At 40.2% G+C, this 25,017-nt stretch overlaps 3 protein-coding genes and 1 pseudogene across 4 annotated transcripts in view; 2 read left to right on the forward strand and 2 right to left on the reverse strand.

Annotated features, from left to right (window-relative positions):
• Window positions 1–356: 356 nt before the first annotated feature.
• Window positions 357–6,397, reverse strand: tor2a (torsin family 2, member A). 2 transcript variants are annotated; one of them, XR_010095285.1, is made up of 6 exons: window positions 6,228–6,397; window positions 4,612–4,877; window positions 3,868–4,043; window positions 3,478–3,605; window positions 1,931–2,334; window positions 357–1,752 (listed from the first exon to the last, which is right to left on the reverse strand). XR_010095285.1 is itself a non-coding variant. In XM_063489672.1 (5 exons), the coding sequence occupies exons 1-5, from the start codon at window positions 6,346–6,348 to the stop codon at window positions 2,090–2,092; spliced, it is 936 nt and encodes a 311-aa protein (XP_063345742.1). In that variant the 5' UTR covers window positions 6,349–6,397; the 3' UTR covers window positions 357–2,089. The 2 variants fall into 2 exon arrangements, 1 of the variants encoding a protein (XP_063345742.1); XM_063489672.1 differs by having other exon boundaries at window positions 357–2,334.
• Window positions 6,398–8,846: 2,449 nt separating this feature from the next.
• sh2d3cb (SH2 domain containing 3Cb) overlaps window positions 8,847–25,017 on the reverse strand; it is a 47,339-nt gene continuing 31,168 nt past the window's right edge. Inside the window, exons 7-12 of the mRNA XM_063489598.1 lie at window positions 13,853–14,313; window positions 13,393–13,508; window positions 12,571–12,742; window positions 11,626–11,737; window positions 11,288–11,497; window positions 8,847–9,926 (exon numbers count right to left, since the gene is read on the reverse strand). Coding sequence (XP_063345668.1) covers window positions 9,757–9,926; window positions 11,288–11,497; window positions 11,626–11,737; window positions 12,571–12,742; window positions 13,393–13,508; window positions 13,853–14,313 — 1,241 coding nt within the window. The 3' untranslated portion in view covers window positions 8,847–9,756. The remainder of the gene's footprint in view (window positions 9,927–11,287; window positions 11,498–11,625; window positions 11,738–12,570; window positions 12,743–13,392; window positions 13,509–13,852; window positions 14,314–25,017) is intronic.
• On the forward strand, window positions 15,704–18,853 carry LOC134638738 (UDP-glucuronosyltransferase 2B31-like; annotated as a pseudogene).
• On the forward strand, window positions 15,727–24,401 carry LOC134638740 (UDP-glucuronosyltransferase 2A2-like). Its single transcript, XM_063489600.1, has 2 exons — window positions 15,727–15,798; window positions 22,544–24,401. The coding sequence occupies exon 2, from the start codon at window positions 22,558–22,560 to the stop codon at window positions 24,136–24,138; it is 1,581 nt and encodes a 526-aa protein (XP_063345670.1). The 5' UTR covers window positions 15,727–15,798; window positions 22,544–22,557; the 3' UTR covers window positions 24,139–24,401.

Raw genomic sequence — 25,017 nt, forward strand, 5'->3', positions numbered from 1 at the left:
CTGAATCAACAATAAATAAACAAATAAAGCTGTAGTTACATGTCATATTCACAGAAGTAATGGGAACAACTTTATTTGGTGATCAAACACGTTTCAGCTTGTGGCCTTCATCAGGGTCAACTGATCAAAAAAAACCCCAAAAAAACAAAATGTATTGGTCACCTAATAAAGCTGTTCCCTAAAACTTGTTGCTGGAGTCTTCATGTCATCAGATCTTTGATCTTCTCCATGCACCTTGGAATTGGTGAAGTTGTCCCAGAAATATTTGTTGATATTCTCAGAAGTAAAAAGAATACTTTCCATTAAAATGCAAGAAAACAGAGAAATCTCCCTGTTTTAATAAATAAATACTGGACAAAAGGCACAGAACACCTTTCTTGTGCCATTACATTTTATTTTTGCTTTACATTGTAGCAGTAAAAGGTGCACAATACCTCAAAAGCTTCAGTCACGAATGTTCAGAAGCTGGACCTGAAACTTGTGTAACTCAGAAGAAACAACAAGGACAAAAACCAAAGTATTTTGTTGTGGAGATTGTATTAACCATGGTAGTGTGAGGAGTCTAACTGTCGCCGATTATGGATGGCATAAAAATTTTCATACAAAACATGACTGAGTTTTAGCCTGGAGTCTGCCTTCTCCATAGCAACACAGCAAAGCTGAGTGGAAAAAGAAAAAATCTATCAAAAAAACTGGCGTTTCATTCGACTATTAGACTTTTCTGTACTGAAAGCAAAGCTAATGAACGCTGATCCCTGCGGCTGTCTTGAGTTTTACGAGCCTCTGTGTGTGTCAACCTTCACCCTGATACGATAAGAATTTCATCTTCATCCTGTGAACTCCGTTACCCTTGTTCTTCACTGCATTTAACACGTAATTTATTACAAGAAAAAATTTATATTTTATAATTAGTAATTTGGTGTAAACAATCCAAACTTTTGGCAATATTTCATAATTGACAAAGAACATCAGGTCTTTTTAATACTCCATAAAGTGCACTTTCAGTGTTTTAAAAACCTGCGTACCTGCTGCCTTTACAGTACAGTTTAAAGCAATGAAACAAAATAAAAGCACTACAGAACTCACTCACATGGGAGTAAGTGAATTAAAATGCACTGAGCTCTTGGTGAACTCTGCTTCACCTCCGTTACACTTGTCAAAACAAAGTCTTTACTGCCACCTGATGGCAGAAGTGGTCACATGCTCCCAAAATATGGCATCGAGCCTGCAGGGCTGCAGCACACAAGTTGCTTTTTTTCCAAGTAAAACTCATCTCTTCTTCTTTCATTTGTTAAAAATGATCTGGCAAAGGAGCTCCTTTATCCTGTGACATCTTTCAGTCCTAAAATATATTCTACTTTCTAATAAGCCGACTGATGACGTGTACTTTCATGTGCTGACAGTCAAGCTCTCTTTGCCACAAGCCAAATATGTCGCTTCATCCGGGTGAAAAACTCGGATAATGATCCTCAAAAGTCAACACTTAGCAAAGATCTTCCAGAAGGCGCCCTTTGCTAACAAATGTTACCCAAAACAAAAACATTAAAAACAATCTTGTGTGATCCCTTTTGGTAAAAACATTAGAAAAATGAAATGAAGACAAAACAAACAAAAAGGTCTTCGCTCATTTTCACCAAATAACCTCCAGCTGTTTAGTCCGCTCTGGACACCTGTGACAACTCCTCATCAGTATGACCATGAAGGGATGGTGGTGTTGACAAAGAATAAATTAAGACTGGATAAATAATGAGCCTAAAAACAAGAAAACATCAATTAATGACTTCCAGTTGAAGCCTTTGAAATCTGAAACCACACCATACCAACATAAATATATAAAAATTAAAAGGTAGAGCTGGGTTTGAGGTAGAGTGTGGCATGACTCCTGAAAAAAGTCAGAAAACGCCAACAATACCTTCATGGAGACACTCACTGATTGCAAATCCAGACAGTCAGGAGTTCCACTCCCCTTGATTTCATGCTCCCAGGGCATCCTAGCCTCCAGATGCTGCTCTGACTCTGACCTGCATGTGAACATCTTTCTCAGAGTTTCCCTTTCAGTCCTAAAAATTAAACCCCTGTTCCCCTCAGCTCACAGGAAAAAGTTGATTTTGGCAGGGACAGTCTTACAGCCAGTGCTGGAGAAGTACTTTCCCTTAGATGGAGTGTAGTTCATGTCGCCCCCTACTGCCTCCACCACGTCGTTGCGGCTGCAGCTGCCCCGCTGGCAGAGCTGTGAGCGCACGCAGCGCTCGACGTGGTATCGGCTCAGGGGCAAGAAGGGAACAAAGCGGGTGATGAGCTTCTGCTGAATGATGTTGGACTGGAAGAGGCCGCCTGAATGGGGGTAAAAACTCACTTCAGTTACTAAAGTAATGAAAGCTTTCATCAGCAATGCACTGGAAAATTAGCTCAAAGAGGCTGCTTAATTTCTGTGTTCATTATGATGCACTGCTGCAGAGCGATGATGCTGCTTCTATTACGGGCTTTAATTTTATTTTCATGATTAACTTAAATAAATCAAAGTCAGAAGACCAGTTTTAGCTCTGGAAGAGCACCAAAGCATCAGTATCACTGCCTTCTTCCTCTTCTAGTGAACATGCAGTAAAAAAAAAAAAAAAAAAAAAACCACTGTGTTTGAACAAACCAAGGCGAGAACACCGACATTAAAAAAATATTTTACCTCCTGACACCAGCATTTAAAATGTCTTAACCTTCTCACACTTTCAACATACATCAGGATCTTCACCTGCTTCAACTGAAAATCCAGGTTATACAGAAGCCGGACTGTCAACCAAAAAAAGTCATCACATCTCACCTTTCCCTAAACCTCCTGATAATGGCTCACAGTATGACTTAGAATTGATTTTAGGATCTATTTCAAGGTCCTTCACGGCTTCTCTCTGTGCTACATATCTGAACTAACAGACCTTTACTCGACAATCTGAGTCTTTGTCCAGGCTCTCATGTGACTGCTATCTGGTGCTGAGGCTATAGCCTACTGGCCAAGCATTTATGACCCATTCAATTTGATTGCAGTTACTTAATTTGTTTCTCCCTTTAAATGTTATTGAACATAAGTATTGCTCTGTAAAGCATTTTATGTGCTCTGTAAATAGAAAACATTATTATTTTATCATAGTTATTGTTACTTTTACTTTTTCTACTTCAAGCACTTTGCAACTTGTTTTCTAATATTTGCCTTCCTCTTGTTTTTGTCTATAGTTCTCCCTTTTGTTATTTCTACTATTATTTCTATTTTATTCAGTTCTCAGTTGATCAGCTGAGAACTCCACAACAGTTGTTGTGGAGTACCCACAATTTCGTTGTACATGTACAATGACAAGGGCCATTCTATTCTGTTTTATTCTATCCTATACACAGAAAATACTGAATTTAAATCAAACTCTGAAGCGGTTTGGGATGAAACCGCCTTACCCTAAGAGTGTAGAGTACTTAAACATGTAAAATGAGTCTTACTTGTGTTATTGTTGTAAACTGCCTGTGCGATGGCCTCCTGTAGGTCGTCCAACTTGATCTCCTCTCTCTCTCGTCCAGCCTGACGGTTCTCCAGAGCCAATTTGTTTATCACCTCCTCTCCTGCAGTGCTGCACACAAGAAACACAAAATAAGCTGCCTGTCCCTTTGTAATAAAAAAAAAAGTTTCTTCTTTAAGCATCAGCAGGAGAGAAATAAAGTTTTGAGCATTAACCGTTCATGAAAGCTTTAAGTTATTTTGACAAAGACAATACAAGAACTTCTTCTGAAGAGAGTTCATATCTGCAGAATTAATTTCATATAGAGCTTTCTTGGTGCTTTAGGAAGCTAAGCAGTGGACATGCCTCACTGCATTAGGGGAGTATTTAGTACCTGATAAAGAGGTATATCGCCTTGCGGTAGTTGGTGCGAAATACAACATGAGACGGACCCAAGAAGGGCTCCAGGACATCAACGAGGCCTGGAGGCATCTTCTCCATCTCATCAAAAATGAAAACTGAGCGAGCGCACTCCGTCAGGTTTCCCTGCACCCAGTCCTTCAGCTCCTCCTACAAAACCAAAGGATGGATATTTAATTTCACAAGCTCCCAACACATCACCTATGACTGCAACTAACAATGCTTTTAATTACGTCTGCTGCTGTTCTGTTTTTATTACTTAATTATAGGTTGTGTAACATGTATAACTGCAAATACTGTAGTCTGAAAGGCGGCACTCGCTTGTGAAATTTTAGTATATAATTAAATGATTACTAACTAGGCACTAGTTAGTAATCATTTAGTAATCCCACTTAGTTAATTCTATAGACAGAGTCTGCTGAACATAAAACAAAAATGATCAAATGAGTCACGTATCTTTTTTGTGTCTACTTGTGTGATCATTTTTGTTTTGACCAGCCCATCTTCCCTGAAATTGGGAGCAAAATCACAGGACTCTCTCGTAAGTTCTGAATGTATGCTCCTAAGAAGAAAGCAGTGTCCTGTTTGCACATTAGGAATGACAGCATTCAAACTTCCCTTTGTTATGGTCAACAAACATTTTATAGTGAACACACAATAAAACAACTAGTACATTACTTCAGATTTTAGATATAACCATTTGTCCTTCTCAACATACCTTGTACTGCTTGACTCGGTGGGGCAAGGGGAAGTGCAGCGTGGGGACAAACTGGTGGACATACGGGCTGCTCATGGCTGAGCCGTACAGATGATTTCCCAGCATAGAGCTGACCAGCGTCTTTCCCGTCCCAGAGGAGCCGTGGAAAGACAGCACCAGTGGCTGACTGGGGCTTTTATTATGAAGGAACCTTGCCACCTCCTCTGACACAATGTCCTGAGCCAGATGCTGTCCATAGACATTTTTGTAGAGGTCCCACTCCAAGTCTAGCGATCAGAAAAAAAAGACAGTCACAATCTTTGTTGGTCTTGATGCATTCTCAATCATCCAGGAAAGTAAATCTCCAAAAGTTGAATCTGTTCATCTGGACGTAGCGTTTTGTGGGAGAAACGAACAACCGCTGCCCAAGCGAAAACCTGTAGTGATCCCATATGTGTCAGGAGTATCGGAAAAGTTGAGACGCATTTTTTCTAAACACCGGGTCTCTGTGGCTTTTAAACCCCAAAATACGCTGCGCCAAAAACTGGTCCACCCCAAGGATCGGGTCCCCCGACACAAACAGAGTAACATAGTGTACGCTGTTAAGTGCCAGGAGGATTGCCAGGATTTATACATCAGGGAAACCAAACAACCTCTAGCGAAGCAGATGGCACAACACAGAAGAGCTACCTCGTCAGGCCAGGACTCTGCAGTCTATTTACACCTACAGGCCAGTGGACACTCTTTCAATGATGAGGATGTACACATCCTGGACAGGGAGGAACGCTGGTTTGAGCGCGGAGTCAAGGAGTTCCATTTACGTGAAAAGGGAAAGACCATCTCTGAATCGAGGAGGGGGCCTAAGGGTACATCTTTCGCCATCTTACAATGCTGTGATTGCAGCCATTCCCCAACTCTCTGTGAATGGTACTCATGGCCATTGATCAGTGTTCTTTGATCAGTGGGTTTTGGTCAGTGATTGTTGATCAATGGTCATGGGAATTTGCATAATTATGATTAAGGAACTGACCTCACAGCCCATTGTTCCTTCAGTGGGCTGGTTTCAGTCATTATGCAAATGTACTGTTTATAAGGTTTGGGGAAACCTGCAGTCAGCTGAGACTGAAGAAGTCACTTGGATGAGTGACGAAACGTTTCTGCCACAAAACGCTACGTCCAGATGAACAGATTTAACTTTTGGAGAAATCTTTGTTGGTGCAATACTAGAGGGGTGGGGTGCCCTGTAATAACCACAATAAAGGGTTATAGAAACAAAGCAGTGCAAGAAAAATCTACTTCTCGTGGCTGTTGTCATGAAAAACCTGCAAAGTAGACAACTAGCTAATTTAATTTCAGATATTGTAAGGAATTTCTTGTATTCAGCCAGCTAGTGTACCAATTAGAAAAGCAGGAATAAGCTACAATAAAAGCCTCAATTGCCTCCTCGGGAACACCTGTACACTAAAAAAACAAAAAACAGTTAGCTGATATAATTTTTATAGGAAACATATGTAGTATAATACAGCAACAATAAAGTACGGTTTCATAAACAAGCTGTTTGCACTTTGTTTTGGTACAAAGCTAGCTGGCTAACACGAAGCAGCCTCCGTAGGTTAGCATCGACAAGCACGTCTCACCTCTAATATTCGGCTTAAAGTCACAGTCGCAGCTGTCCGATATGGTGCAGTAAAGTTTCTGGAAAACGCAGCAGACTGGGTTACAAAGGAACAAAAACAGCACAAACAGTGTCGCCAACATTTTGGCTGCTTGCCGGCAGACAGAAAAGCTCAGTTTGGAGCTTCTCCTTATCGCTACCGGCTGGTTTTGTAGTTTTTTCCTCCCCGGAAGGCGCCCAGAAAGACGTAGCTCAGTGACAAACTGGACTACAATTCCCAGAGAGCATCCAGCACGGCGCGTGAATTGTAGGACACGTTGGAGGATCACAGTCCAGAAAAACGCAAGAGTCAGGCAAAGTTTACTAGAAAACTGCCTGACATGATAGACGCAGTTTCTGTTCTACCATTTACTTTAACTGGAATGGGAAATAAGAGGTCGAAAAGGGTCTGGTATCAGGATTTTTTTTCTGTGTTTGGCTGGGGTTTTTTTTTGTTTGTCTGAAAGAAAGTTGTGACACCAGGTTTATCAGGGTTTTTGCTCCTCCAGTTAATTCACAGATATTCCGTATGGCGTTTAGGTAACAGTGAAATAGTGCGGAAAGGCCACATACATAATTAGTGCGCCTTTAATTTTACTAGATAAATAGATAAATAGAATTTTGCATGCTGGAACATGGGTAAAAATAGGAAACATGGTGTAAAATAATAGGTTATATAATTTATATTCATAAACCTAAATGGGATGGCTCTAAACCTCATTTTTTATCACTTTGATGTTTGTTTGTTTATTTATTTACCTATTTATTTGTTATGGACCTGGTATGATTCCATACTTTCTAGGAACTTTAAACACCAGGATATTAAAAAAAAACTTTGTTGTTGTAGCTCCAAATGAAACAGAGACAAACCATCTGGGTTAAAATATCATACTTAAAAATGCAATTTGCAGTAATTTTTTAAAAATGTTTAGTATCCATTTTATGTAATTATGCATGTAGATTTTTAATAAAATGTGACTGTGTTTGTGAAAGGTCTTCTATTAGCAAGTCAAAACAAAAAACCAAAAAAAAACAACCCAGAGCTATAAATCCAAGTTGTGTCCTGCATACAGCAGAGGGAGCTATTAATGTGGAAATGATCTTTGACGGAGTCATGTGTTATAACATTCTGGGTCCTTGCTTATGTTCCAGAAAAAAATAAAATAACTTAATTTGTTTGTTTAGGGGTTTTTTCCCCTCACTGTTGTCATGGACAGCACACTTCCCAGCAAGATATGCACCTCAGTGAGATGTCTGTCTTTGTAGTTTTATTAACAGTGACCTAAGCTTCATGTGTAAGATTAAACCTTTTTTTCAAACTAAAATACAATATTTTGCAGTGTTACATTTTAAAACACATTGAATAATGGTAACTGGGTGTATACCTTCAGTTCCTCAGGTTTATGTTTTTGAGGTTTGGGCAACAGACTGAGGAATGTTGGTGCTGCTTCAGCACAGGAAGTGCTTTGAGCATTTTAGTGTTTAAGTTTTGACTTCCTGCCTTTGGTTTATCACTCTAGGGACTCTTTTCACCTAACCAGTGTTCCACTGTATCATTTTTAATCAGAGGTTTCTTGCCGTTCTTTGTAGTTGGATTGTTTTCCTTTATACTCGGATCATTTTCTCCAGTTTCTGCTGTCTCCTGTTTCCCACCCCCGATCAGCTCACAGTGTATAAAATAGACCTGTCATTCTCTTGTGATGTGTTATCTCTACACGTTTCTGTTCCGTCTTCTGCAGCTCTTTTAATTTATTCTCTTGCTCCCCTTGCTTAAGTTTTTAGATTTAGAATCTTCACTTAAAACTTGAACTTTTTGTTCAGTGTTCTTTACCTCCTGCATATGAGTTTTGGCACAGACATATTTTCAATGATGTATTTCCATGATTTGTTTGTATGGTTTTTGTACTTTTGTACATGTTGTGTACAAAAGTACATATTGTGCAAATGGTAGTAAGTAGTCCTACATATTCCAAGGTTCCTCACAGTGTTACTGGAGGCCAAGGTAATGCCATCCAGAATAAGATATCCTATTTCTCATCATATTAGATTTTTAGGGCCTATTACAATAACCTCAGTTTTATCTGAATTTAGAATCGCAAAGTTACAGGTCATCCAGGTCTTTATGTGTTTTCCAGCAGTTTAACTAATGAGTGTCAAAAATCTGAAGTGGTTTTGTTAATTTCATTTTCCTGATTGTAACTGGGTTTAGAAGCAGGTGATTCACTTTGAAATGTAAATTCACCACAGCAGAAGAATACAGGAAGAGTTTGGCATTTAGGGCCCGAGTTCATCACTCCTCAGAAATATGCCACACACAGACTGACATTGGGAAGTGATCGGTAACCTCCTCAAGCCTGTAGGTAAATGCTTTAATGGTGGAAGCATTGAAACAGTAGGGCAGTGATTTAGAAAAGCTTCAGCACCGACATGTCAAAGGCAGAAAGGGGAAATTTACAGCTAAATAGACCACAAAAAGTAGGAGGTTGGCTTTGTTATATGGCCCGGGGAAAGTGAGGCATGTTGGTGTGTATGCTGCAGCGCAGCTCGAGTTGCCAGCTAGCTCACAAGCATGACTGTTTTTATTCAATAAAACAACCTCCAGTGAAATAAATGTTTATTTACACTTTTTGATAAATAAAGAGTAAAACTGTTTAAGATTACAAAAATGATCTGCACCTGTGTGCTGTACTCGTGCAGTTAGGATCAGTTCACTCACCTTACATTAAAAGTGACATCGTTATAATAAGAAGAAAAAGAAACAAAGAGGAAACACGAACTGACCCCAGGTTACATTTAATATTCTCTTCAAATTATAAAATCCTAATTATTGAAAAGATACAAAAAACTAAACAAAAACTGAAATGCAGATGTACAGTTATTCTGTTATTACATTCTACAAGGTGACATATGTTTGTGACATAAGGTCCAGCCTTTAGGGAGATTTAAACATTTACAAACATGAGCCTATCAGACTGAGGCACAGCCTCGGTAACCTGAAATAGCACCACATATTTACACTTCCAAATCATGTCGTCCTGTGCCACTGTGGAGTAGATGCAGTCCTTTGTTAGGTAAACTAACACAGGACAATATTCATCAATGACGTTGTTGAAGCAGTGCAAGTCCTCAGTCAAAAATAAAAACACCCTCTGGAGACTCCATCAAAGCATTTAGTGAAGCTTTCAGATAAAGTTCCTCAACCTTGAGTTACATCAGTTTAGCTTCAAAGGAACTGGAAAAGTGCTGGTATGGGAAGGTAAGCATTTATAAAATTTCAGTCTCACTCTTCAAGTATCCCGGTCTGCTACATGTGACAGATTTGAACTAAGTGGGTGCACTGCTTCGTTCTGGTGTCTACACGCTTAAGAAGCCTCCTTGTTTGAAAGATCACAGCGCTTTCCCTTTTAATGAGCTTTCAGTGGAGGAGCTCCTCAGTGTCCAACACAGTAATTGTCCATGTATGTAGGCATGAGCTCATTCCATAAACAAGGCCTCTAAAAACAGTGCTGGGGTCAGTGTCGTCTGATGGGTGGCTCCAGCTTGTTGGACAGGGCGGTGAGCACCTGGTCAAACTTAGAGTATCGCAGAGCCTGTTTCTCCTCGGCCCCCCGGCTCCCCCACAGCAGCCGCATCTGGAAATCAGTCAGGAAAAGCTCCAGGACTTCGGCCTGCTCCCGGAAACCTGCAACATCACATCAGTTTAACATTATTAGCAGCACAGGAGTGTAGAGAGGAACCAGAGGACTACCATTTCTACCACAGAGGTCCCTGTAACTGGACCTGTCTCAAACATGAACAAGAACAGAATACATGTGTGTGAATAACAGGGATGAACAGGGAAGCTGCAAGGAGCAGAGGTAATGCAGGTAGAGTTTAAATATCGGAGGTCAACTATCAGAATAGACATAAAGTGCACAAGAAAGGTGTTGAAGAGAGTGAAGCCAGGGTGGAGGGAGTGTGGATGAGCATGAGGGGTGATGTGTGACAGAAGCCAGTGCGAAAGAGAAGTTTTACTAGATGGAAGTGAGACCTGCATGGTTTAGAGGCAGTGCCCCTGACAAACAGACAGGAGGCAAAGCTGAAGATTTTCATTGGAAGTGACCGGGATAGACAGGAAAAGAGTATCAGAAGACAGCCCAGGTTGATGGGTTTGTTAGAGAAGCAAGACTGAGATGATTTGGACATGTAGAGGAGGGATAGTGGATGTAATGGACAAAGGATGTTGAACGTTGAGCTGCCAGGAAGGAGGAAGAGAAGAAGACCACCCTGTGCCCAAAGGGCATAGGGTGGTCCTGATGGATGAAGACCCCATCAGAAGCAGAAGAAGAAAGGAAGAGTTTATTTACAGGAGAAGTGAAAGAGTAAGTTCTTGCAGTTCACTATACAGCCTTGGGTTGTTCATTTGGCCTTCCAGTCGTGAAGCTATTTATTACTGATTAATAATATTATAAACTTCAACTTAAAATAAACCATCAGATCAAGAATGACCTTAGAATGGGATTTAGGAAATTATAACACTTTTTCTAATTATTTTTTATAATCAGATTTATTTAATGCTGCAGCATGTACCAGTCTCTTCAATAAAAGGTTTCAAATGTAGTTTGACTTGCATGCATTTCATGCATGCCTCAATCTGACTTTATTATATTTTATTGCAGGTTGCCACCTGGTTGGAACCAGTGTGTTGGCCTTTTTCCAGGTTGAAAAAAAAAATACATGCTCTAGGCTACCAACGCTTAAGCGGCTGCTAAGAAATGATAGGCTACTTTTCTGCTAAAACTTGAGGAAAGCAGCATTAAAAAAAGAAAGAAAAAAAAGTGAAAGCACATTAGAAACAACATGAAGAACAGCAAGAAGCTGCAGCACCTAACATGCGATCCGTGTTCCTGCAGTGGAATTGCAACTGTGTGGAGAATAAATACAGTAGGTCCCAAGACGGATCCCTGTGGTCTTTCGTGTTTAAATTTTCTAAAGGTTTGTATTTAATTTGCTAATGTTATAAAGCAGACATACTGCATTTTGTTTTCGTCAAAGCTCTCTCACCTTGTAATTTGCTCTCAGCGTTAGAACGGTAGATGCCCCCTAGCTGGGCAATGGTTCTCGCCGCCCCGAGGTGGAACATGACGACTTCCACCCCAACTTCCACCGTTTCCCACAGTTCTGTCCCCTCCTCACCCACCACCGCATTCTTCTCCATCAGAGTCAGAAGAGGGAGGACGTGGGGGAAAGTGGTGTTGGACAGCGGACAGCTTTCTGGAGAGTTGAAAGACAGATACAGAGATCATGTTTGTTGTGGAAACAATGGTGTAGCACCAAGATATGAGCAGGAATTGTTTCTCCATGCTTTTAACATGTGGTGTCGAGTTCACGAGACGCTCTACCTCTTCCATCGTTCAGGCCCTTCATAAATGGCCTGAGAGTTTTTTCATAGAGAATGGCGCCTTCTGTGTGCCGCTGCCGTAACGCCATCCAAGTCTCCTGCAGACGGGACACCTGAAAGACCGAAGAACAACACTATTGCTTTTGTGCCTTCCTCTTGTTTTGTATATATTTATTTTGTTTTATTCAATTTGTCTTACTATTTGTATTACCTGCACAGCTGAACCCACAATTGTTTGACAGCTAATCTTAAGGAAATTGTCCCTGTCTTTATTTTTTTCAGTCTGAAAATATAGTTGAGATGTATATGATTCCTAAAAATATTCAGAGGCAATGTCTTTTTTATGTAAAGACAGTTTTGAATATGTACAGAAACTTTGCCAGAAAAGACAAGCCAATTTAAAAATATATATTAATAATAACTCAATATAAAGTTAAAAAATATAAAATGAAGAAACTTTTCTGCATTTGAGTTAATAAAATCACTGAAAGGTTAATAAGTTATCAATAAATGACTTTGCACCTTTTGTTTGAGGATGTGATAAAGCACCCTCATATCAGAATTGTGACATTTTACAACCTGACACCTTGAGGCAGGGAAACCCAAAAGAGGGCCAAAGGCTAAATCATGTAAGTGATAACATTAAATATCAGAGGGCCTCTCAGCTATTCCTGAAATTAAGCATCCTCACTAAAGGTGAGTCATGGTGCGATACTGTCACGCTATAGCAGTATACACAGTAGGCCAGGGGTTACAGCCTCAGTGTTTATTGTACTACGCTGTGCCATTAAGTCAATAATATTTGTTAATCTCTTACCTATACCCTGGTTTAACCTCACCCCGGGCTACCTTTGTTACACATCCCTTGCTCTTCCGGCTGTTTCCTGCGTGCCTCCACTATCTCCATGAACACAAATAACCAAAGCTCCGTGCAGTGCGTGTTTACCTGCGGCAGCTCCAAGGCTCTCATGACAGCAGCGAAGCCAAACATATTGCCCATTGTGCTCTTGAGCTCAGCAGCGATTTGGATGATTTTATGAAGCAGGCAGGCTCGTTCTTCGGTCGTCCCCGTGCAGCCCAACACGTGCACAGCCAACATAATTGACATGGTTTGAAACCTGCAGGAATGTTATGTTATATCACATGTCATATCAGCCCACACAGTGATCACATTTTGCTTAAAGAGGTCCTTAAATTCAGAACAAGACTTCCATTTCAAACAGCAGGAGCCGGGAATAGGGAGACAACATTGAAAGGGAAAGCAGACATATGGTTTCAAACAGACTAAATAAATCATGTAGTTAAAAGAAGGCTAAAAAAAAAGATGGAAAGAATTATAAATTACTATGAATACATTAGGAATAACACGCCATGTCATTGCTGTTGTGACACTCAAGTAACAACTTTTTTGTGGCTGAAAACGGAAGCCGAAGCAGAAGTCCCAAAAACGGCAGTTTCCCTAATGACTTGAGCCTGACTACAAAAATGACCCAAACCCCATAGACTCCTGTGTATAAATGCCCCACTTAACAGCAGAAAGTCTTATAGCCTGGTAACAAAGCCAGGTTGGTCTCTCTAGTCTAGTCTAGTAACTTAATTAGCAGCATTATAGTTTATGGTTCCAGTTTGTAAATTTGTAAATTTGCTAGTAGATAACTTTGCAGATAACTAAAAACCAACTTGGTGGACAAAAGTCTAATAAGGCTCATGTCAGATATACACCGCTCTATCACGCTATGAACAGCTGAACTGGTTGAACAGTATTCACCTCTCCAGCAGGTCTAGTCTTAACTGTTGTCCATGTGGCAGCGTGAGCAGCTCCATCCCGGAGGTAACGCCCATCATTCTTTGCACCTCTGGCGTGACCTCCAGAATTCTGGCCACCTAGGAACACACACAGATGTAAGAACTGCTGCATTAGATTTCAGTTAGCGGAAACAGGATGAGCAGGAAAATACACTTTAAAATCTCCTGAAACATCTGCATGTTTTCACACATCAATAACACTTTGATTTAGAAATGGTTTAGAATTTGCATTAAAACAAATACCCCATAATTTACCTGTTATCACTAATGCAAGGCTAGCCCTAGTTTTCCTTCTGCATAGTTGCCACTGCGTTCAGACTAAAATAAAGCAATCCCTAAACCTTTCTGCAGAGCTGCAGTCCATCCTTAAAAAACATCCCTATTACTTTACAGATATTGATTAGGGCAGCTATAAACCGTACCATGCAGTCAGCCTTAGTGATGTGTTTGGCCACCATCCTGGGATCGACCCCTGCCAGAAGCTCCTTCACCCTCCGCAGGATGCCCACTTCTAGAGGCTTATTCTCTTTTCCCATCAGTGGTGACTGGTACCTGCTGGGTTTGAAACAGGAGACCGTCTCCACCACAGGCGAAAAGTACACATTCCCATCCTCGGCCCTCAGTGGGTCGACCCCCGCTGACCCCTCTTCTGCCTGCAGCCTCTCCACGTAGCTCTGAGGACCAGGGTACAGCTCTGTGTAGCAGCTCCCGTCTGCATGAGAGGAGGGAGAGACCTGGGTGTGGTGAGGTTGGGGTCTGTCAAGATGCTGTCTCTGTAGGGTGCTGCTGGGAGAGGGCAGAGGTTGGACGGTGGCCGAGCGCCTCGGCAGGGATGGAGTCACAGTGGGAGTCCGGCTGCTGGACGGAGTTCTGGATGGGGGGGCTGGAGAAGAAGGGAGGGAAAAGGAGGAAAACGATGTTTACAAATATTTATCCAAAAAAAGCAGAATAAATATAAATATTTCAGACACTACTTGAGAAACATAACAAGATGAAGTGCCACATTCTTTGTGGATGATTATTATAGACTAATGAACCCATGACAATGAAATATACTGATAAAAATATCATCAGTATAGCTGATCACTGTGGTTAATAGTTTTGGACAATTATTTTAGGACTCTAAGGCAGAGAGGAATATTATACCATCATGGCTTTTGGGTTGACTCATAGTTAATTAATGGTAAACTTTCATATTTTGTGCGCGTCTTATTTTCACCTTAGTCTGTGTCTCAGTGTTTCCCTTTTTTAGTTTACTTCCTGCTTTATTTTGAAGGATAATTTCTTTTTTGCTTTCTGCATTTTCACTTCCTTTCTGTCAGTTTATTTCTGCCTTCATTATTGTCTAGATTGAGTTTACCGATGCCACAATATTTCTCTCCCTGATTTGGATCTTTACTTACAGACTTTAATGTCACTTAGTTTATTCACCATCTTTGGTTTCCTTGACTTCACTCAGTCATGTCACTTAATATCAAGCGGCACTGCTCAATTTGTTTTTTTAATAAACAGAAATGTAGATTCCTTTTTATCTTTAATTATTGTCTCTGAATGCAATTAATCTACCTTGTGAGGACATCCAGTAGAATCATGTGAATCATTTAATTAATTAATCAATTGATAGGACACATCTACAGTATAATGTATCTTTTGAAGACTTGCATTAACTCTTTCGAACTCTATTGCAGCTTTACTTGGGAATTTTTTCTTGTTAATGTTTTTTTTCCTGATCATTAACTCATTCCCTGCTATTTGTTTTAATGCGCAATTTATTTGTCTTGTGAAACAACACGTTCACTTTTTTAAGTCAGAGGGCGAGGTAATGAAGTTCATGTACATGAACTCACTATTTGAACACACTGTTTGATTAGGCACGCCGATAACCTTCTACTTAAATCACACTCAATTACAACAGTTTAATAATTACACATTACCCATGTGTGGTATTCTCATAAAGTTTTACTGCTTTCTGTCCACATTTGCACGTTATTTCTATGTTGCCTTCAATTTTTCAATTACTTCCATTTTATCCTCAAATGTCTTCACCCAAAACCATTCATTCATTTCAGATACACTTGCCTTTGTCTATAGTAACCTGTAGCAACAGTATTATCTACTACATCTATAGATCAGAGTTCACAACGTGAGCATTTGATCCAGTTTTCTCTTATGCAACCAACCTTGCTGCTGAAAACTACAAAAGGCTCTGAACCTTACTCCTGCTACCTTAGAGCCGACGCGGTCAGAGGTGTTTGCTCGTCAGAGCCCGACGGCAGTCATTCACTCAGAGACCGGCTGTGAAGCAGGCTGGACACACAAACAACAGGCTCTGGTTGAAACGTGAGATCTTTTTACAGGGACGCTCTAGGTAAGTACTTAGATCAAAAACCCAAGATCAGTAAGAGTTTTAGAAGATACAATGGCATTTTAATGTAAACCCAAAATACCTTTAATGCTGTTTTAGAGCATTTCTTTGTGTAGTCACGCTGCGAGTTCTGTTCTGAAATATGCATGACCGACCAGCTAAGTAGTAGCATATGAATTCTCACAGAGGAATAGAAGACTTTCCAGATGTCTCCTCTCAACAATAACAAGGCTGAGCTTTATGACTGCATGGAGGAATCTCACTATATAAACTATCCTCATTCACAGTCATAGTTTGTTCTGATCACAAGGAACAAAAGCAAGAAAAAGAATGAATTGTTTTGGAATCGGGTGCATTTCAGCTTGGAAAATTGTTTTCTTTTCGAAAAAAAGAAGGAAGATTCAAAGGTCACACAAGTTCAGACAGAATTTTCTAATAAAGTTTTGTTTTGATTATTTTAATTTTGGAACTAAGGAAAAAATGTTAAGTCTTGCAAGCACAAAAGGTCTTTTGACTGGTGGTGGTCAGAGGGCCCGGTGGCGCCAGTGTCCGGCAGCCTCGCCTCTGTCAGTGCGCCCCAGGGTGGCTGTGGCTACAATGTAGCTGCCATCACCAGTGTGTGAATGTGTGTGTGAATGGGTGGATGACTGAATGTAGTGTAAAGTGCTTTGGGGTCCATAGGGACTAAGTAAAGCACTATACAAATACAGTCCATTTACCATTTAACATTAAACAATGGCAGCTTTTACATTTTGCTTTATAATTTGATACCCATTAATGCTGGCAGCTCTGAAACCTGAGAGGGAACAAAAAACAGCAAACAGCTTTGTTGCCTTCTTTTAAACCTCCTGAGATTTAGAGGCAGGAATTCCCACACTGCAGTTGAACCAGTCAGCTGCAGAAAATCTGGAAGCTATGCAGGTTTTAAAGTAGGGTGCCTCAGCTTAGTGAAAAACTACTGGAAATCCTTTGTAGAAAGACTGGTGGTGGTGTGAATCAGGGTGGTTTTAACTATACGGCAACCTTTGCTGTCAAACATAAACTGAAATGACTGAGTTATGTTATTTACTCAGATTAGCAATCTAGATCACTAACGATGTGCATTCACAAAGTGAAATTACAAGGCTCAGAAGTTACCTTTTTAAATACATCCCGACTTCTAATCAGGAAAATAAATTGGCCTCTTGGATTTAACTGTCATTCTTATGTTTAATAAGAATGACTATATAGCATCTAATGTGTTCTTAAACATTCATGACTTACGTTTTGGTTGTCATCATTGCAAGTTGCAGAAATTCATGGTCGTTTCTTGATCTGGAGTCACTACATTACTGTCTTCCAGTGTGTATGCAGGAAGGAATTTTCTCACTCATTTTTGTTTGTTTTTAAGTAGATAGAAACCCTTAAACTCAAAGCCCTTACTAAACAGAAGGAGAGATTTAAAATTTTGACATCTTTGTCAGACTCTCTTTCAGAGATGTGCCATCCAAACTTGGTGGCACTTGCAGTGCTGCTATGCTCTACATTGTTGGTAAATGGAGGGAAAGTCTTGGTGTTCCCTGTGGATGGAAGTCACTGGATCAACATGAATATCATCATCGCAGAGCTTCACTCCAGAGGTCATGAAGTCACAGTGGTGCGGCCAAAAAAACCCTGGTACATCAAGTCAGAGTCCCCTCACTACAAGTCCATCACTATAACATACTCAAATGGTTTTGATCATAAGCGCTTTGGGGGATTTGTTATGAAAACACTAATCATGCGTCGACAAGGTGCTTCTCTTTGGACTCGTTTATCAATGGAGTATGATTTAGTGAAACAGTTTTATGAATTGCATGAGAAGGCGCTTTAGATGGTGGCAGGCATGCTTGAGGATACCAAGCTGATGCAGAGCCTCCATGATGCCAAATATGATTTGGTTCTGACTGATCCTACGATTGGTACAGGTGTTCTTATGGCTCATCGTTTGGGTCTTCCACTTGTCTTTAATGTCCGATGGACTATTCAGGGTGAAGGCCATTTTGTAATTGCACCTTCCCCACTCTCTTACATCCCTACACCAGGGTCAGAGCTGACTGACAAGATGACTTTCATTCAGCGTGTCCAGAATATGCTCTACTTTTTCTTCTATACTTTACAATTTTGGTGTATCACAGAACCAAACTACAAACCATTTGTCCATCGTCATTTTGGCAGTGATGTACATTACATGGAGCTGTTTCAGTCAGCAGACATCTGGCTGATGAGAAATGATTTCACCTTTGAGTTCCCTCGACCCACAATGCCAAACGTTGTCTACATGTCAGGATTTCAGTGCAAACCCTCCAAGCCCCTGTCTAAAGAGCTAGAGGACTTTGTGCAGAGCTCAGGTGAACATGGTGTCATTGTGATGACACTGGGGACGCTGGTAGAAGAACTTCCAGAGGACATCGCTGAAGACATTGCTGCTGCTTTTGCAGAACTTCCTCAGAAAGTAATTTGGAGGCACAAAGGCAAAAGACCATCCACCCTTGGTAATAACACATTCATTTTGGACTGGTTGCCCCAAAATGACCTCCTGGGTCACCCCAAGACCAGAGTGTTTGTGGCCCACGGAGGCACCAATGGGATACAGGAGGCCATTTACCACGGTGTGCCCCTGGTTGGCCTGCCACTTATGTTTGACCAGGCTGATAACCTCTTTAGGATGAAAGCACAAGGTGTGGCCAAAGTCCTTGATATTGCAACAGTGAACAAAGAAAACTTCTTGGAGGCGCTAAAGGAGGTACTCTACCAACCATCCTACAGGGAGAAGATGAAGGAGCTGTCCAGCATCCAAAGAGATCAGCCTATGAAACCGCTGGACCGAGCCATGTTCTGGATCGAGTTTGTCATGCGACACAAAGGAGCGGCGCACTTAAGGACGGAGTCTTACAAGATGTCCAGCATCCAGTACTACTCGATCGATGTGGCAGCCTTTCTGCTGACAGTTATTTTGCTGGTATTTACCATTTTTGTTTCAGCAGTCAAGTTTCTGTTACATAAGCTATTTTACTGAAACAAAGTCAAACAAGAATGATGATGAAAATGGGTAAAGCAAATGAGTTACGGGTTTATATTAATTTTGAATATTCTGCTGTTGTAAACACTTTAAAAATAAAATTGCCACATTTCCTAACAGTGTCTAACAGTTAAAAGGGGGAGACAATTAAATGTTTCTGACTGCTATATTGTGATGATGTCCAATCCTTCATTAAGGTCACATAAGAAGAGTTTGGCCTCATGTAGTGCCCAACAATAGAATATATTTTATTGTTGCATGTTTGCACAAATGTTACAAAATTTTATGCTGCTATTTTTTCAAATCTATATATAAAAAAAAAAAAAACTTCTGTAACCAGACCAACATATTCACAGTATTATAGAAACAGAGTGCAAGTAAATGAAATTCACTATGTTCTTTGTATTTTTCCCCACTGTATTATAAATGTTGCTGGAATACAAAATAAAGTAACTTAAGATCTCATACAACCATTCTGATGCAAGGTATTATATACAGTGTTGGGTAAGTTACTTTAAAAAAGTAATTAATTACTAATTACTAATTACTTAGTCAATATTGTATTTAAAATACTTATCTAATTACTGTGTCAGAAAAGTAACTTAATTACTAAATAAGTAATTTAACTAAATACTTCTTAAAATCCCTATAAACCTTGAGTGGGCAAACAATAGAAATTAAACTCTATAAATAATAAATAAATTTTTTTAAAGACGGAGACTCTACAGTACGCAGCGGTAGCATCTCTTCCACAATGTAGCCTGCAATCATTTTTTAAGCTCACCTTCAGACGCTTTCTGTGCTGCTGAAGTAAAATCAAGTTTTGCCTGCTTAGCAGGAGTTGCCGCGGTGTTATCCATGGATGATGAACAAGGATCATTCAGAAGTGTTCGTCTATGCTCTCGTGTCGTGCTATTAACAGCGGCCGATAGTTTTTTCTCCCCAGGACATAGCTTACATATTACTGTAATGTTCTTGTCTGCTTGTTTCAGTAAAGTGAAGAGACGGGAATATGTCCATTTCATAAAACAGCCACACGCTTCAGCCGAGTCCGGCATCTTCCGCTTTAGAAAACGACTATGCAGCAAACTGGCGCGAAATGACGTGCAGCTGCACTACAGCGATGTTAAAGCTGCAGAGTTTACTTTTACCTTTAGAAGATAAATTATTGAAATTAAATAATGATATTCAGCGAGTTTAATTATTTTACAATGTAACGCAAGTACATTGTAAGTAACTGTAATTAAAATACCTAAAAATGAACAGTAATTAGTTACTCTACTTTTTCAGTGGAAAAGTAATTTAATTACAGTAACGCGTTACTTAGTAACGCATTACACCCAACACTGATTATATATTATCATAGATCACAATTGATCCCTTTGATGATGAAAAAAATATATACAGAAATGTCTGCATTGTTAGATTTATTATAAATATAACTACAGTGGCTTGCAAAAGTATTCGGCCCCCTTGAACTTTCCCACATTTTGTCACATTACAGCCACAAACATGAATCAATTTTATTGTAAATCCACGTGAAAGACCAATACAAAGTGGTGTACATGTGAGAAGTGGAATGAAAATCATACATGATTCCAAACATTTTTTACAAATAAATAACTGCAAAGTGGGGTGTGCGTAATTATTCAGCCCCCTTTGGTCTGAGTGCAGTCAGTTGCCCATAGACATTGCCTGATGAGTGCTAATGACTAAATAGAGTGCACCTGTGTGTAATCTAATGTCAGTACAAATACAGCTGCTCTGTGACGGCCTCAGAGGTTGTCTAAGAGAATATCGGGAGCAACAACACCATGAAGTCCAAAGAACACACCAGACAGGTCAGGGATAAAGTTATTGAGAAATTTAAAGCAGGCTTAGGCTACAAAAAGATTTCCCAAGCCTTGAACATCCCACGGAGCACTGTTCAAGCGATCATTCAGAGATGGAAGGAGTATGGCACAACTGTAAACCTACTAAGACAAGGCCGTCCACCTAAACTCACAGGCCGAACAAGGAGAGCGCTGATCAGAAATGCAGCCAAGAGGCCCATGGTGACTCTGGACGAGCTGCAGAGATCTACAGCTCAGGTGGGGGAATCTGTCCATAGGACAACTATTAGTCGTGCACTGCACAAATTAGGCCTTTTTGGAAGAGTGGCAAGAAGAAAGCCATTGTTAACAGAAAACCATAAGAAGTCCCGTTTGCAGTTCGCCACAAGCCATGTGGGGGACACAGCAAACATATGGAAGAAGGTGCTCTGGTCAGATGAGACCAAAATGGAATTTTTTGGCCAAAATGCAAAACGCTATGTGTGGTGGAAAACTAACACTGCACATCACTCTGAACACACCATCCCCACTGTCAAATATGATGGTGGCAGCATCATGCTCTGGGGGGGCTTCTCTTCAGCAGGGACAGGGAAGCTGGTCAGAGTTGATGGGAAGATGGATGGAGCCAAATACAGGGCAATCTTGGAAGAAAACCTCTTGGAGTCTGCAAAAGACTTGAGACTGGGGCGGAGGTTCACCTTCCAGCAGGACAATGACCCTAAACATAAAGCCAGGGCAACAATGGAACGGTTTAAAACAAAACATATCCATGTGTTAGAATGGCCCAGTCAAAGTCCAGATCTAAATCCAATCGAGAATCTGTGGCAAGATCTGAAAACTGCTGTTCACAAACGCTGTCCATCTAATCTGACTGAGCTGGAGCTGTTTTGCAAAGAAGAATGGGAAATGATTTCAGTCTGTAGATGTGCAAAGCTGGTAGAGACAGACCCTAAAAGACTGGCAGCTGTAATTGCAGCAAAAGGTGGTTCTACAAAGTATTGACTCAGGGGGCTGAATAATTACGCACACCCCACTTTGCAGTTATTTATTTGTAAAAAATGTTTGGAATCATGTATGATTTTCGTTCCACTTCTCACGTGTACACCACTTTGTATTGGTCTTTCACGTGGAATTCCAATAAAATTGATTCATGTTTGTGGCTGTAATGTGACAAAATGTGGGAAAGTTCAAGGGGGCCGAATACTTTTGCAAGCCACTGTATATTTAACTAGTTGAATCATATATTCGGGATTGATAACAGTTTTTCATTTGACACCTATTTATTCGTTGTTTTCTCTCTTTTTTCACTGAGGGATAGTTGAAGTCTTTTTTTTTTTTGACAGATTTGAGCTTTATTTTTTTTATCACATGACGCTTTTTAAAAGTTCTTATTGTTTTTACTCTTAAACCTTTGGAGGTTTAAGTCATCATCGGCAATGAACCAAACCCAGACATTAACCCTATGCGAATGCAATATGTAATATCTATTTATTTAAAACTTTTGCTGTTTCCTTGTGGCTACGGTGTTAAAAATGTATCGAAACCTAGGAAATACTCAGTAACTTATCAATAATGAGATCAACTGTTCTGAATGATCACTGCTGTGTGTAAGAGGCTCATGACTTTAAGATAACAATTCACATCTATATCTTTACCTTTAAATTTACATTTTTATCTTAGCTAAGCCAAAACCAAAGCAGAGCTGGCAAATATGTCTGGCCTTCAGTGGTCAAGTTTAAATATTGGCCAGTCCATATTTTTCCAACTTAAACTTTATCTCAAGTATGTCTCTCATTAGTTATTAGGGTGATGCAAACTCTTGAACTCAAACCCCTTGCTCATAAGAGACGATCTAACATCTTGACATCTTTGTCAGACTCTCTTTCAGAGATGTACCATCCAAACTTGGTGGCACTTGCAGTGCTGCTATGCTCTACATTGTTGGTAAATGGAGGGAAAGTCTTGGTGTTCCCTGTGGATGGAAGTCACTGGATCAACATGAATATCATCATTGAAGAGCTTCACTCCAGAGGTCATGAAGTCACAGTGGTGCGGCCAAACGACACCTGGTACATCAAGTCAGAGTCCCCTCACTACAAGACCATCACTATAAAGTTCTCGAATGGTTTTAACAAAGAGCACTTTGGGGCATTTGTAATGGAAACACTGACCATGCGTCGACAAGGTGCTTCTCTGTGGACTCGATTATCGATGGAGCATGACTTAGTGAAACAGTTGTATCAAATGCATGTCAAGGTGCTTGAGATGGTTGAGGGAATGTTTGAGGATACCAAGCTGATGCAGAGCCTCCGTGATGCCAAATATGATTTGGTTCTGACTGATCCTACGATTGGTACAGGTGTTCTTATGGCTCATCGTTTGGGTCTTCCACTTGTCTTTAACGTCCGATGGACTATTCAGGGTGAAGGCCATTTTGCAATTGCACCTTCCCCACTCTCTTACATCCCTACACCAGGGTCAGAGCTGACTGACAAGATGACTTTCATTCAGCGTGTCCAGAATATGCTCTACTTTTTCTTCTTAACTTTACAAAATTGGTATATGACAGAACCAAACTACAAACCATTTGTCCATCGTCATTTTGGCAGTGATGTACATTACATGGAGCTGTTTCAGTCAGCAGACATCTGGCTGATGAGAAACGATTTCACCTTTGAGTTCCCTCGACCCACAATGCCAAACGTTGTCTACATGTCAGGATTTCAGTGCAAACCCTCCAAGCCCCTGTCTAAAGAGCTAGAGGACTTTGTGCAGAGCTCAGGTGAACATGGTGTCATTGTGATGACACTGGGGTCTGTGGTGGAAAAACTTCCAGAGGACATCGCTGAAGACATTGCTGCTTCTTTTGCAGAACTTCCTCAGAAAGTAATTTGGAGGCACAAAGGCAAAAGACCATCCACCCTTGGTAATAACACGCGAATCTTGGACTGGTTGCCCCAAAATGACCTCCTGGGTCACCCCAAGACCAGAGTGTTTGTGGCCCACGGAGGCACCAATGGGATACAGGAGGCCATTTACCACGGTGTGCCCCTGGTTGGCCTGCCACTTTTGTTTGACCAGGCTGATAACTTCTTCAGGATGAAAGCAAGAGGTGTGGCCAAAGTCCTTGATATTGCAACAGTGAACAAAGAAAACTTCTTGGAGGCGCTAAAGGAGGTACTCTACCAACCATCCTACAGGGAGAAGATGAAGGAGCTGTCCAGCATCCAAAGAGATCAGCCTATGAAACCGCTGGACCGAGCCATGTTCTGGATCGAGTTTGTCATGCGACACAAAGGAGCGGCGCACTTAAGGACGGAGTCTTACAAGATGTCCAGCATCCAGTACTACTCGATGGATGTGGCAGCCTTTCTGCTGGCAGTTATTTTGCTAGTATTTACCATTTTTGTTTCAGCAGTCAGGTTTCTGTTGTGTAAGTTATTTTACAGAAGCAAAGTCAAAAGGGAATGATGATTGTGTTGCAAAATTTGTATGCTTGTCGTCTGTTGTCTATTCAGAAGAAGGACGGAGATAAATTTGTAATGGTAGTGTAACAAACCTGAGTGTGTGCAGCTCAATTCAGCAATACAAACCTCACATTTTCTAATGACCTCGGTCTACTCATATTTCAGATGTATTTTTGCTTATTTGTCAGTATCTTAAAAACTTAAAATAGAAATCATTTTCAGTGTTGTTCAGGGAAAAGTTAGTAAATGAAGCAAGCAAATCAACGAATTAGTTACGGGTTTATATTCATTTGATTTGGAGTAGTCTGCTGTTTAAACACTTTAAGAATCACCACATTTCCTACAATTGTCTAACCGTTAAACAGGGACACAATTAAATGTTTTTGACTGTCGTATGGTGATGATGCCTAATCCTTTATTAAGAGCACATAAGAAGAGTTTGGTCTCATGAAGTGCTCAACAATAGAATGTATTTTTTATATGAATTTTTGTAGAAATTTCACAGAATTTTATGGTGATATTTTTTAAATTTATTACTAAAACTTATGTATCCTGACCAACTTATTCACAGTAATATAGAAACAGTGTGCAAGCAGCTGAAGTTCACTATGTACTGTATATTTTTCCCACTCCATTTTAAATGTTGTTGGAATACAAAATAAAGTAATTTGAAATCTGATACAACTTGATACATGCACTTTATTACATTTAACTATGGATCACTATTCATCACTTTGCTGTTTTAACAAAAAAGAAATACAGAAATGTCTTCATTGTTAAATTTAATAACATAACTACATTTAACTAGTTAAAACATATATTCAGGATTTATGAAAGTTTTTCATCTGACACCTATTTATTATGCAATTTTTCTTTTTTTATT

The sequence above is a fragment of the Pelmatolapia mariae genome, linkage group LG12, assembly GCF_036321145.2.
Source record: "Pelmatolapia mariae isolate MD_Pm_ZW linkage group LG12, Pm_UMD_F_2, whole genome shotgun sequence".
NCBI lineage: Eukaryota > Metazoa > Chordata > Actinopteri > Cichliformes > Cichlidae > Pelmatolapia > Pelmatolapia mariae.